The sequence below is a fragment of the Filicampus tigris genome, chromosome 15 (assembly GCF_054856515.1).
Source record: "Filicampus tigris isolate MCC_2025a chromosome 15, RoL_Ftig_1.0, whole genome shotgun sequence".
In the NCBI taxonomy this organism is placed as follows: Eukaryota; Metazoa; Chordata; class Actinopteri; order Syngnathiformes; family Syngnathidae; genus Filicampus; species Filicampus tigris.
In genome coordinates, this window is record NC_141231.1 from 19925208 (window position 1) to 19937616 (window position 12409).

The 12409-nt window shown below is 53.0% G+C and overlaps 2 protein-coding genes and 1 pseudogene across 3 annotated transcripts; 1 reads left to right on the forward strand and 2 right to left on the reverse strand.

Moving 5' to 3' along the window:
• Nucleotides 1-55: 55 nt before the first annotated feature.
• LOC147135976 (radial spoke head protein 3 homolog pseudogene) lies at nucleotides 56-9147 on the forward strand (annotated as a pseudogene). Its single transcript, XR_015089925.1, has 2 exons — nucleotides 56-2760; nucleotides 7916-9147. The product of XR_015089925.1 is annotated as a radial spoke head protein 3 homolog pseudogene (transcript).
• On the reverse strand, nucleotides 6622-8905 carry LOC147135977 (uncharacterized). The gene is made up of 2 exons (XM_086054397.1): nucleotides 8631-8905; nucleotides 6622-7959 (listed from the first exon to the last, which is right to left on the reverse strand). Exons 1-2 carry the CDS (start codon nucleotides 8788-8790, stop codon nucleotides 6761-6763), a joined length of 1359 nt encoding a protein of 452 aa, XP_085910523.1. The 5' UTR covers nucleotides 8791-8905; the 3' UTR covers nucleotides 6622-6760.
• Nucleotides 9148-9255: 108 nt separating the features above from the next.
• LOC147135978 (uncharacterized) lies at nucleotides 9256-12370 on the reverse strand. Its single transcript, XM_086054406.1, has 2 exons — nucleotides 11920-12370; nucleotides 9256-11162 (listed from the first exon to the last, which is right to left on the reverse strand). Exons 1-2 carry the CDS (start codon nucleotides 11999-12001, stop codon nucleotides 9994-9996), a joined length of 1251 nt encoding a protein of 416 aa, XP_085910532.1. The 5' UTR covers nucleotides 12002-12370; the 3' UTR covers nucleotides 9256-9993.
• Between the last annotated feature and the right edge of the window lie 39 nt (nucleotides 12371-12409).

Here is a 12409-nt window from a genome sequence, read left to right on the forward strand (position 1 = left end):
TTGTGTTGGATACACAAATACGCACACATTAGTGTTGGCAAAATGCCACGGTTGAACGCATTTGACTGAAACCCGAGCGTGCTTTACGCGGACGTCCAACACGGACGGACACTTCTCAACGACCGCGAGTGCATTGTGCGACGCCATTGAGAGTACGGCGGCAAACTACGCAAGAGCACCACGCCGCAGCAACCGCGACGCCGTCGTCGCAACACTTTGTCAAACGACACGTTGGACATTCAACGGACGGAGGGCCCAATGTCATGTCACTTGGAAATTGTATGCGTGACGATGATGTCACAAGGCTTTGCGCTTTGTGACCCGCCAGGAAACCAAACGCGTCACGAGGGGGCCGAGCGACCGTCCCGGCGAATCGTCTCGCTAGCAAAAGCGCCGGGGGAGGACGACCGAGACCGATGAGAGCGAGAGCAAAGAAGCGGGCGACCTTTGTCTTTCATTCTGGGACGGCCCCCGTAAGCGCTTCACACGTGAAATAAGAGCGGGAGGAAACAAACGGCATCGCCCCCCGCGACCCTTCCAGCCTCAGCCAGCTCAAATCGGAAGCGCAAGTCGCCGAGCTCCCCGAAAACAGTCGGCGCGACCGGACGAGTCCCGGGCCGTCGGGCGCGGCCGGCGCTTTGGCGCTTTGGCGCCATGACTTCCGTTTCGCAGCGAGATAAGAACGCGACGTACGTGTACGCCAGTCGCCCCAGGCCGGTGGAGAGCCGCTCCAAGTTGAGCCGATCGCCGGCCGACAACAACAACCCCCCGCCGTACGGAAACATCATGTACGACCGACGGGTGATCAGGGGAAGCGCTCCCGGTCGACACGCGCGCGCGGGCGACATTCAGCAGCAGCACGGCTTCCGCAAGAGATCGGTGGACTTCATCGGGTCCCGGGACCACGTGTGGTTCAAGGCTCACGACAACCTGCCCGGGCGCAAGCACGTGGACGTGCAAACCGAGTCCTATCTGGAGGAGCTGAGTCACATCCTGGTGACCAAAGACATGGACTCGCAAACCGACGCTTTCCTGGACAGGCCGGCCACCCCGCTCTTCATCCCGGCCAAATCGGGCGAAGACGTGGCCACGCAAATCGAAGAGGGCGAGCTGTTTGACTTTGACCGGGAGGTGCGGCCGGTGCTGGAGGTGCTGGTGGGCAAGACCGTCGAGCAGTCTCTGCTGGAGGTGATGGAGGAGGAGGAGCTGGCCTGCCTGCGGGCCCAGCAGAGGGCCTTCGAGCAGCTGCGCAACGCCGAGCTGGCCGAGGTGCAGCGGCTGCGGGAGCAGGAGCGCCGGCGCAACGAGGAAAAGGAGTGCCGCATCGCTCAGCAGAAGGCGGCCGTGCGCAAAGAGAAGGAAACGGCCGAGATGATCGCCGCCCAGGCCTGCGCCCAGCAGTTCCTCTCCAAGCTCTTCCCCGCCGTCTTCGCCTCGCTCCGCCGACACGGCTACTTCTACGACCCGGTGGAGAGGGACATCGAGGTCAACTTCTTCCAGTGGCTGATGGCCGAGGTCAACGACACGCTGGAGAAGAGGAACTCGGCCAGGCTGCTGCTGGACGCCATCATCCACGACATCGCCCTGGAGAGGCCGCACTTCTTCCACGACCTCCAGGCGCAGCTGCTCAAATTGGACAAGTAGACGAGACGGACCGCGCGTCGGGCCGCCCGCCGCGCCCGCACCTTTCCTTCACCCTTCTTCTTCTACTCATATTCTATTGAAGCCAAACCCGCGCCGCTCGCCAATAAAGGTGGTGGGGGAAAAAAAAATCCCAAACCTTTTTCCAATTGGCTCCAAGTCGCAACCGGGACGCAACAAAACGAAAAAAAAAGGACACAACAAACAAGGTCGTCATAATCCATTGGAATGTATTTGCTCAAATGCGAGGCACTCCTTCAACTTTACGATGCCCGCGCCTCTTCCGCCATTTCGCCCCGAGCACCGTCGCGACTACGTTTGCGTAAGGTCAAAAGTCCAATTTCGGGAACATCCCGTCGACATGATTGAGCGGACAGAGTTGCTCCTCCGGCGTTGGAATAAGCCGCCGTCTACGGCGGCAGGCGGCGTCATGACTCAATCGGACGTCATTTCCGCTCCTGACTTTCTACTGTCAATAAAACACTTGATATTCACGTCACTCACTCGGCACAGGAATGAAGCGGCCGCTTTGCTCCTCGCTCCAAAAGCCTGCTTTTGTGCTGCTTCTTATTTTTAATGACAGTTTATCACCTATTATTGGGCTATTACCACCACCTTTTTCGTACAAAGTATTTTCACATCAATTCTGACTTGAACGGTGAAATCCGACATACGCAAATATTCGTCTTACATCATTGTAGGAACGCAACGCGTTCGGACACCCGCTACGTGGTGTTCAGTATTCCTTTACGGGCGTCCCGGCCAATCGCGCGATTCACCCATTTTCTTCGAATGGCGTTGCCGTAGTTGCCCGCTGCACCTCGGACCAGCCAGGCGCTGCCCTGCATTTGTTCCCGATTTGGACCGAACGTGCCGAAGCCCACCATTACTGTAGCCGACCGGAAGCAATTATCGGCTCCGACTAAAGTCCCGGTGCGCTTTGAAGCGTCGCTTAGCTTAGCTTAGCTTAGCTTAGCTCGCTAGCAAAGGGACAGGTTGCGCTCGACAGTCGCCTGTGTGAGGGAGGCTCAGGTCTTGCAAGTCTTGTGACGCTGGTGTGAAAATGAAGGACGGCGGAGTACGACGAGGAGAAGCCTCGAGTTGAGTTACGCCCCGCAGGTTTGTTCCGGGGCCGGGGGGGGGGGATTTTACATCGAACAGGTGTGCTATTTTTGTTTCCGTCATAGCATCCACAGTCAGGCAAAGGTGAAATTCAATTCACGCACACCACACTCCTAATCAAGCAGGAACAAGTCCGAGTAAAAGGCCACTTTTTGCTGATCTTCCTAATAACGGCCATGCCATTTTCTTTGCGTTCATGTACTGCGCCAGACATTTCCAAACAAAAATGAATGGCCATTGAAATGCGTTGCCGCTGATCACGTCGATGACGGACCATCACCGGCGGACGGCCTCTTGGCGCCGCTATCGGATAGCGACGACGTGACGTCACGCTCGACCGACGCTGACGACGACGGTCGTGTTGCGGGTCACGCGGACAAACGCCGGAAATGTTCTCGGTGCGACAAAACGTTTGCTTTTAAGAGCATTTTAAAATGTCACGCGACCACACACACCGGGGAAAAAACGTTTGCCTGCCCCGATTGCGGTCGGCGATTTGGCGACAATGCAAAGTTGCGGCGGCACGGCGCAACGCACACCGGGGAGAAACCTTTTGCCCGCTCACTTTGCGCTCAGAGATTCTCTCAGAAGGGAGACGTGAAAAGACACGCGAGAACGCACGGCGGAAAGAAAGCCTTTTCCTGCTCACTTTGCGCTCGGGGATTCTCGCAGAAAGTTCACTTGCAAACGCACCTAAGAGCGCACACCGGCGAGAGACCTTTTGCCTGCTCCGTTCGCGCTCGACGTTTCTCGGCGAAGGCAACGTTAATCGACCACACGCGAACGCGCGCAGGCGAGAAGCCCTTCCTCCGCTCGGTGTGCGGTCGACGATTCCCTCGGAAGGCAAACTTGAACTTCCGCACGAGAACGCACACCGGTGAGAAACTGTTCTCCTGCTCACTTTGTGGCCAAAGATTCTCTCGCGATGATTATGTAAAGAGGCACAAGCGTGCTGGCGACAAGAGCGGCCATCTTTGAAGGTCTGGTGCGAAATGCGCTCTGGAAATAAAATTGTACGCCAGAAAGCAGTCAGCGGGGTTTTTTTTTATGTTTGTAGCAGGCTTTGTGGTTTCCTCCTCAAAAGTCGCCTAGTGCCGAGTAAAAGCGACACAGCCCCTCGGGTCGTAAGAAAGCGAAAGGTCCGCTGGGGCCGTCGTCTTTGCCACGCGGATCGAGCGCGAGGAAGCGTCGACGCTTTCCGGGCCTTTGCAAATGACAATCTGTTCTGGCTGGGCTCGACCGGGCAAATGTCGCTTTGGAAATGCAAACAATCCATGCAGTAGTGCACAACTTTTGGAACCAGCTCCCAACTGGTTCAAACGCAAGAAAGGAAAGCACCGGGTCGACGTCACGCACTCGCGGCCGGCCTTTCTTTCGCGGCTGCATGACGAGGTCAAAATATGAACATTTAAACATAGGCTACAACAAATATTTACGCTGTGAGCAAATCTGCTCGCGACTTGACGAGAGCACGTCTCAAAATGATTTGGGAAAATCAATTTAGCTTTGCCGAGGGACCCTTTTGTTTTTGCTTCAATGGATTTGACGACATCAAAGACAAAGCGGAGTCAAAGTGCAAAATGCGAAAGAACAGCCGAGAGAAGAATGAATACGATACAAAGGCATTTGTGGGCCGGCGACCCAAACGCAATTACTTGACCGTGAAGACGATTTGGACTTTGAGGCCGGGTCAGTCACTAAGTGGGATCGTGTCCCACCGTGACCCCAGCGCGGGTGAGCGTGTTTTAGGACACGAGTGGGCTACAGCGCCTCCTACCGCACTGCACTGAAGGAGTCTTGCGGCGGCTCGCAGGTTCTTCCCGTTCTTCATCGTCACAGCTCCCCGCACGAACCGGGCCTGGATGTGCAACGGGAACATTTCGACAGTAAATATCATGTAGAGAGCCTAGTGCCCCATGTACATTCAAAAGTCAAATCGTCTTGAGTAGACGACAACTTTCTTTGGGGCTGATAAATAAAGCACCGTAAGTCAAAAGAGTTTGCCATTTTTCATCATAGTTTGGACTTTTCTTTTTGGGATATTTTGGAATTCCATTCGTTTCAATTCGTTTTTAGATGAAAAGTTCATCATCTTTTTTTTTAGAGCAGTTTTTTTTTTCTCGTTTCTAGAGTTTGTTGGTTTTCACTGTTTAGAAAATGCTTCGTTATAGTTGAGTTTGCATTCATTTTGTAAAAGTTGTACTTTTTTTTAGATACATTTGTCATGTAAAAGATGGAAAAAAAGTAACCAAGTGTTGTGAAATAAAGTCAACTACAAACAACTGCCCTTGTACGGCAATACCAAAATGACTACTTTTAAAATCAACCCTGATATTATTTGACACAAAGACTTAAATCAAGTACTTTTCGCTATAGTTACCTTTATCAACCTAAGCCGAGCTTTCAGTAAGTTTTCCTTAAAAAAAACAAAAAAAAAACACTTTCAATTTGATTTCATTGATAACGTTTTTTTTCAGTTTTCCTTACTTTGTTCATTTTAGTGCACCCTTAGAACTGTTCATAATGCAAAGTAAGCTCAATAAAACGTGTTGGCTGCACTCATCAAGTGGCCATCGGCGGGTCGAGTCAATTCAAGGCTAAATCAAGCACACAAAGGGACCACCTAATAACAGCATGTTGGGGGAATTCAATAGAAATCGAAATATCTCAGGATATGGACAATCTCGTGTTCTTTTACATTGTTTCGCTCTTCTTTTCTTACGTGACGCTCTGTCAGCGTCGTATGAGGTTAGTGGCTAGCAGTTAGCATGCTAACACAAACACCTCAATTTCCTTTTTTGAATTGGTTTTTTTTTTTTTAAATCTCAGTCACTAGTGGCAACAAAAATGGCACGGTCGCGTACGGTCAGTCAGTGCAGACATTTGGGGGGAAAACGAACCTCAAAAAAGTCACTGCTTACTTGCAGCAGCTCCCCAAGTCAGGCCGGAGGTGAGAGGAAACGACGTCGGACGTCACTTACATTGACCTTTTAACCCCTTGAGGCTGAAACGTAATGCCGCGATATTTCACACGGTCGTCAGTGTACGACCATCGATATCCATCAACGCAAAAATCAAACAGGTGCACAAGCGTTGTAATTTTGATTCGCCAATTATAACATATGAAAACGATACAATCTGTTCTTTTCTTGAAAAAAAAAAAAGACGTTCAACTCATATCGAAGTCAGCCGAGTCTCAACTGGAATACAAAGACATTAAATATGGGACAGTAAAACACATGAAATGTATGACGTTTTGATAAAAATGGCGAAAACAGTTCATTCATAGGTGCAGAGTTGCACGCACTTATTTTTTTTTTTTGGTCTTTTTTGAGACGTTTGATTTTGGAAGACGCAAAACAAAGACAAGACAAGACACACAACGCGGAGGCACAGCGTCAGCAGCTTGGCTAGCTTCATCTGCAACGGCGTCGCCTTTGGAGCTCCTTCCTTCAAACAACAATTATCCTCACAGCTATTTTGGATTGAAAGCTATTTGGCCATTTGGAACTTCCATTTATGCACCAGGTAAGGCCACTGAGAGCAACGCAAACACAGACGAGAACGGTGACATTTTATTCAGCGTGACATTTTAGTCGGGCTCACGTACGAGTCCAAGTTTCCTCACGGACCCATTTCAATCAACGGATAAACAAGACAAAAAAAGAGTGGCCAAAAGAGCAGACGCGTGGCGCCAAGTGCAAATTGTCAACAATGTGCGTCGGCCGCCCTTCCACGCGATCTCGGAAGACAATCCGGCGGCGGGAAGGCCGCGCCGGCTTCAGCGGCCGTTGCCCTTCTCGCCGGCGCACTTGTGCCTCTTTGCGTTGTCCTTCCGAGAAAATCTTTGGCTTCAGCGGCCGTTGCCCTTCCGAGAAAATCTTTGGCTTCAGCGGCCGTTGCCCTTCTCGCCGGCGCACTTGTGCCTCTTTGCGTTGTCCTCCCGAGAAAATCTTTGGCTTCAGCGGCCGTTGCCCTTCCGAGAAAATCTTTGGCTTCAGCGGCCGTTGCCCTTCTCGCCGGCGCACTTGTGCCTCTTTGCGTTGTCCTTCCGAGAAAATCTTTGGCTACAAACGGTGCAGAAAAAGGGCTTCTCTCCAGTGTGGGTCCTCGTGTGCATTCGCAATTTGCCCTTGTGAGAGAAGCTCCGCTGACACAGCGAGCAGGGGAAGGGTTTCTCTCCGGTGTGTGTCCTCGCGTGACTTGTTAAGCTCGCCCTCTGGGAGAAACGTCGGCCGCAAAGCGAGCAGGCAAAAGGCTTCTCGCCGCTGTGTGTTCTCTGGTGACTGATCAAGTTGGTCTTACCGGAGAATGTCTGAGCGCAAAGCGAGCAGGCAAAGGGTTTCTCTCCGGTGTGCGTTCGCCCGTGCGTTTTTAAGGCCCCTTTTTGAGAGAATCTTTGGCCACAAACTGAACAGGCGAACGGTCTCTCGCCACTGTGTCTTCTTTTGTGCCCTACTAAGTTGCTCTTGCTGGAGAATCTCTGCGCACAAACTGAGCAGGCAAAAGGTTTCTCGCCAGTGTGCGTTCGTGAGTGACGTCTTAAATTTCCCTTCTGAGAGAATCGCTTCTGGCAAACTGTGCACTCGTAAGGTTTCTCTCCCGTGTGCATCGTCAGATGCTTCTTCAAATGAGACTTGCAGCCAAAGGTTTTCCCGCACTGAGAGCATTTCCGGCGTCGGTTGTCAGAGCCAGCCGAGGGCTCTTCATCCTCATCCTCTTCATCCTCATCCTCCTCATCCCTCTCGCGAGCGTGAGGCGAGTGCGACGGCGCGTCGTGACTATCCGATAGCGACGAGTGATAGACGAGTCCGTGTGTGGGTGGTCGTCCGTCACCTTCTGACGCGGCGAGCTGACTTGAGCCGCCGCCGCCGCCGCCGCCGCCGCCGCTGGGAGGCTCCGCCCCTCCGCCGGCCTCCCTCCGACCTTCGTCTTCCTCCTTCAGAAGGCGGCCAATGGATGGCAGCTCGGTGACTGGCTCCTCCTTCTCTTCCTCTTTTGTGCGCGGCGGCTTTTCTTCCTCATATCGCTCCTGCTGCGGCGATGGCGGCGGCGGCGGCGGCTCTTTCTCCTCTTTGATCGGGGGGGGGGGCTTTGACTCCTCTTCCTCGCCATAGCGGCCGCGCTCTTGATTCGCCGCTTCCTCTTTCAGGGGGAGAGACGCCTGGCGCCCGGCAAGAAGATCCTCACGGACGTCTTGGAGACACAAGGAGACAAACACGCACGGTTTGGCTCGACTGTCATCTTAGGAGTGTTTGCAAATGACTGACAGTCATTCAAATGAGAAGGTAACAAACAAGGCCCATGGTGGCGCGCCGATCGATCGGCCAGTGAACGCCACCGTCCGATTTCTGTGGGAAATGAAGCCATGGGCGCGTCGACGAATGCCTTTCATGACTGGTAACCGAAACGGATGACCCGCAGCTGGTATTTTGCAGCCAACTGGAGGCCGGCCTGTGTGCAGCGCAGCGCTTTTTTGCCCCCCTCCTCCCCCCAGCTAAGACTAATGCCCTGCCACACCCGCCACACCTGCCACACCTGGCGTCACCACTGTTTCTGCCTTTAATTTTCCAGGTTCGCCCGCAATGTCTTGCCTGACGTGGCGTCTTTGCGAGTGTCACAATTGCGCTTGGGCTCAGATGGCCGACGTCACGGTGGGCGAAGCGACACCTTTCGGGGGCTCTGAGCTCTCAAAGACATCTTGGCCGCTCCTCCGCCATCGCCCGACTTGAACATGGACTTGATTCGTGTTGACTTGACGACTTCCCCTTTCCCGATTCGATGGGCTCTTTGAACATTGACGGAGGTTGAAAACGCTCCCGAACGGGCATTCGAACGAGACGCTAGGCTTGAGGAGGTCAACAAACCTGCGCGGCCGCCGCCGCCGCCGCCGTTGCCGCCGCCGCCGCTCCCGCCGCCGCCGCCGCCGCCGCCGCTCCCGCCGCCGCCGCCGCCGCGTGCTGGCTTCTCGCCGTCGTCTTTTGCTCTCCAAAGTTCCTCGCCGTACGCTGCTGTCCTTGCGCACATTTTCGCTCGACTGCGCTCAAAGTCGGTCTGGAACGCTCGCTCGCTCTGTTTAGCGGCTAGCCAGCTAAGCTAGGCCGAGAAGCTCAAAAAGTCGCGACGTCGACGTCACTCGCGGAGGTGGAGTCGACCAGCAGGACTTGCACGCATTCGGCACGCCTGATTGGCTGATTCGGGTCACGTGTAGCAGCTTGCCTTTGCTCATGTTTTTTTGGAACCTTTTTTGTTCTTAAATAAAAAGCAAGCGCCACACATTTTAGCAGGTACACGAACCAAAGCAGGAACATTGACTATGGAAGCGGTATACGGCACATGGAAATAAAATAGAAACCTGCCAGTGGTTTCGGGTGCATCAAAATGTGTAAAGGTTTCTGATTGCCTTACTTACGTTGGTGAATGTCAAAATTGTAACAAATGAAATGAATGATGAAAAGTATCAAGGGCATCACATTTTTCCCACGTCAAGAGGATGTCTCAACTTGCGCTACCCGGCATTTTTCATTCCGGCGACGTTTTATATTTGAATTTTCATGTGGGTGATGCGTCACGACGTGACGTCAAAGACGCGCGGGAGGGCGGGCGCTTGCGATGACGCGACAAACGGCAAATGAAGTCCAATTCCCTCCGTATATTCTATCCAACCAAAACGTACATAAACAAAAGAGATTTAAGAAAGACATTCATGAGAATTGTAGCTTTTGTCATGAGTGCAGTGCCCTCAAACTGTTGTTCGTTGATTTTGGGACTGTCCTTGTGTTCATTTATTTTGGCAGGAACTGTGTGATTTTATTCATGGTAATATTGAAAAATACATTGTTTGTTTTTTTAAGATACGATGGAAAAAAGTCATACAGACCTGTTAAATCTTCTGGTACTCATGTCAAAATCTCATACCCATTGTTGTAAATTTAGTGGAAGAAAGCCACGCTTTATTGCCTTTTCGAACGAATTTAGACATTCAAGTACATTGGCGCGGCCCTGACAAAACTGGCAACTTAAATACAAACACACCCGGACGAGACACGCGGGGTAGGAGGGACCTGATTGGCTCACACCAGGGCGTGGAACGCACGCACAATAATCATGACCGGACGGACGCAGAAAGACCGAGAACACAAAGGCAAAAAACGACAACGACAAAAAAAGACCCCAAAGCGACACGGAGCAAACATGAGAGTTTGAGCCTCGCTTTGCGCCACACCTTCCCTAGCGCGCGTGCGTCCTGGCGTGGCTCGCCAGATGGTCTCTTCGCGTGAAGCTTTGGCCGCAATCCGAGCAGGCAAAGGGTCTCTCCCCGGCGTGGATTCTGGTGTGTGTGGTCAAGTGGCCCTTGTTGAGGAAACGGTTGCCGCAAACGCCGCACGCATACGCCTTCTCGCCGGCGTGTGTCCTCGCGTGCTGTCGCAAATCTTCCTCTTGAGAGAATCTCTGAGCGCAATCCGAGCAGGCGAAAGGTCTCTCCCTGGCGTGCATTCTTGTGTGCGTCGTCAAGTTTCCCTTATTGAAGAAGCCTTTGCCGCAAAGTGTGCACGCGTAAGGTTTCTCGCCGGTGTGAGTCGTCGAGTGCTCCCTCAAATATTTGTTTGCCGTGAAACTTTTGCCGCAAACGGTGCACAAATAAGGTTTCCAATTAGCGTGCGTCCTCGTGTGCACTTTTAAATCTTCCTTGCCGGACAACCTTTGACCACAAACCGAGCAGACGAAAGTTGTGGCCGCGGCGTGCGTCCTCGCGTGCAGCTTTAAGCTTCCCTTCTCGGAAAATCTCTTAGCGCACACCGGGCAGGCGAAAGGTTTCTCGCCCGTGTGCGTTCGCGTGTGTATCGTTAAGCCCCCCTTCTGAGAGAAGCGTTTGGCGCAAAGCGAGCATGCAAAAGGTTTCTCTCCAGTGTGCATTCGCGTGTGCTGTTTCAAACTGCTCTTGGAAGCGTACGTTTTGCCGCACTCGGAACATTCCCAGCGCTTGTCGTCCGCGCGACCTGCGGCGTGACCTTCGTTGTCACGGTCGCGGGCGCGAGGAGAGCGCCGCCTTGCGTCCTCGCTGTCTGACGGCGGCGACAAGAGTCCGTCCGCCGGTGATGCTCCGTCACCGACTGCTGTCGCGTGCGGACTTGGCTCGCTGCTGCCGGCGGGAGGCTCCGCCCCTCCGCTAGCCTCACCTTCACCTTCACCTTCACCTTCACCTCCATCCTCACTCTTGAGAGGGAGACCAGTGCACGGCGACTTGGTGACGGCCTCCTCCTGCTCTTCCTCCTTAATGTCAGGCAGCCCCGGGTTGCCCTCCTCCTCCTCCTCCTCTTCCTCTTCTTTGACGCGTGCCCTCCCTTGCCCTCCAACGAGAAGCGACGGCGCCTCTTGGTGGCCCGCGCCACCGCCGTCTGTAGGACCCACAGAGACAAAACGCATGTTTCGCTCAAGTCGGTGCTCACGCAGTGACTTTGATGTTGTGCAATTTTTGTGGATATGGAAAGTAGGCCTGGCCAATAGATTGTCTCTTTAAAGCGGAAGTCAACGCAAACATATTGTTTTCACGAATCTGTTCCCAGCAGGCCCACTAGTTGAAACTGATCAATATTGCCTTTGTGGAAGAAGAGTTAATGCCCTCCTTTTTCGCCGTCTCTGGGGGCGGCCATTTTGTCACTTGCCGTCCACTGAAAATGACATCGTAACTGCTCACAGCGACCCGAGATGGCTCAAAACGAGGGTGCTGAGCTTAGATTCGGCAAAGGCAAAATGAAGCAGAATGCCGTGTTTCAACTCGTGGGCCTGCTGGGAAGATATTCTTGAAAAAAACAGGCTTGGGTTGACTTCCGCTTTAAGATGAATTTGAATGTGTTGCTTCAAAGCGACATACAACAACAACAACAACTTGGCAGAATGGGGACTCCGTGTGGGCGGAGTCAAACGTTGAGGCACGCCCCGAACCGCGCTCTGAATCTGCAGCCAGGGCTACGCGGGAGTGACACGCGCAACCCTCATTTCAAGTTCAAGTAGCTTTTCAGGGGTTTTGTCGCGTGGTAAACTTCAGGCTGCCCCCGTGGTGGGAAATAAGCAACTGGAACTTCTTGACATGTGGATAAGGTCTGAGATAGAAAGAGAAGCCTGTTTAAAAAAAAAAAAAAAAAGTGAGCAAACCTCTGCTGCATGCTGGCTTCTCGCTGTCGGTTCTTGCTTCCCGAAGTTGCTCCTCGTACTCCGCTGTCCTTCTTGCGCACATTTCTCGCACACGGCAACTACAACACTTGATCACTGCTGGGCGATCGCCAACGCGTCTCTTTGTTAGCGGCTAAGCTGCTAAACCAAGCTAGGCTAAGCTAAGCTAAAGTAAGCTAAGCCGAGAAGCGCCGACGTGCACCCAGACGACGTTAAGCGGACACCAAGAGCCAACGATGGCGTCTTAGCTCGGTCAAATAGTGACGGGCGACCGGCGCGGAGCCTTTGCTACATTGGCGAAACACTAATTCGACAATATTCTCCAAGGATCGGTCAAGCGCCTGCGGTTAAGAAGAAGAAAAAAGACGTGCGCGTAACAACTGCAGTGGAAGATGTACGGCAAGCCCGCCCGGACAAACTCGAAGCGACAAAAGCGATACAGGACTACGGCGAGTTGCGGAACACAAGATGG

Coding starts and splice junctions, on each gene's coding strand:
- LOC147135978 (XM_086054406.1), bottom strand. CDS start 12,001: ATGTGCGCAAGAAGGACAGCGGAGTACGAGGAGCAACTTCGGGAAGCA. Junction 11,163..11,919: donor GAAGCCAGCATGCAGCAGAG/GTTTGCTCACTT, acceptor TGGGTCCTACAG/ACGGCGGTGGCGCGGGCCAC.
- LOC147135977 (XM_086054397.1), bottom strand. CDS start 8,790: ATGTGCGCAAGGACAGCAGCGTACGGCGAGGAACTTTGGAGAGCAAAA. Junction 7,960..8,630: donor CGGCGGCGGCGGCCGCGCAG/GTTTGTTGACCT, acceptor TGTGTCTCCAAG/ACGTCCGTGAGGATCTTCTT.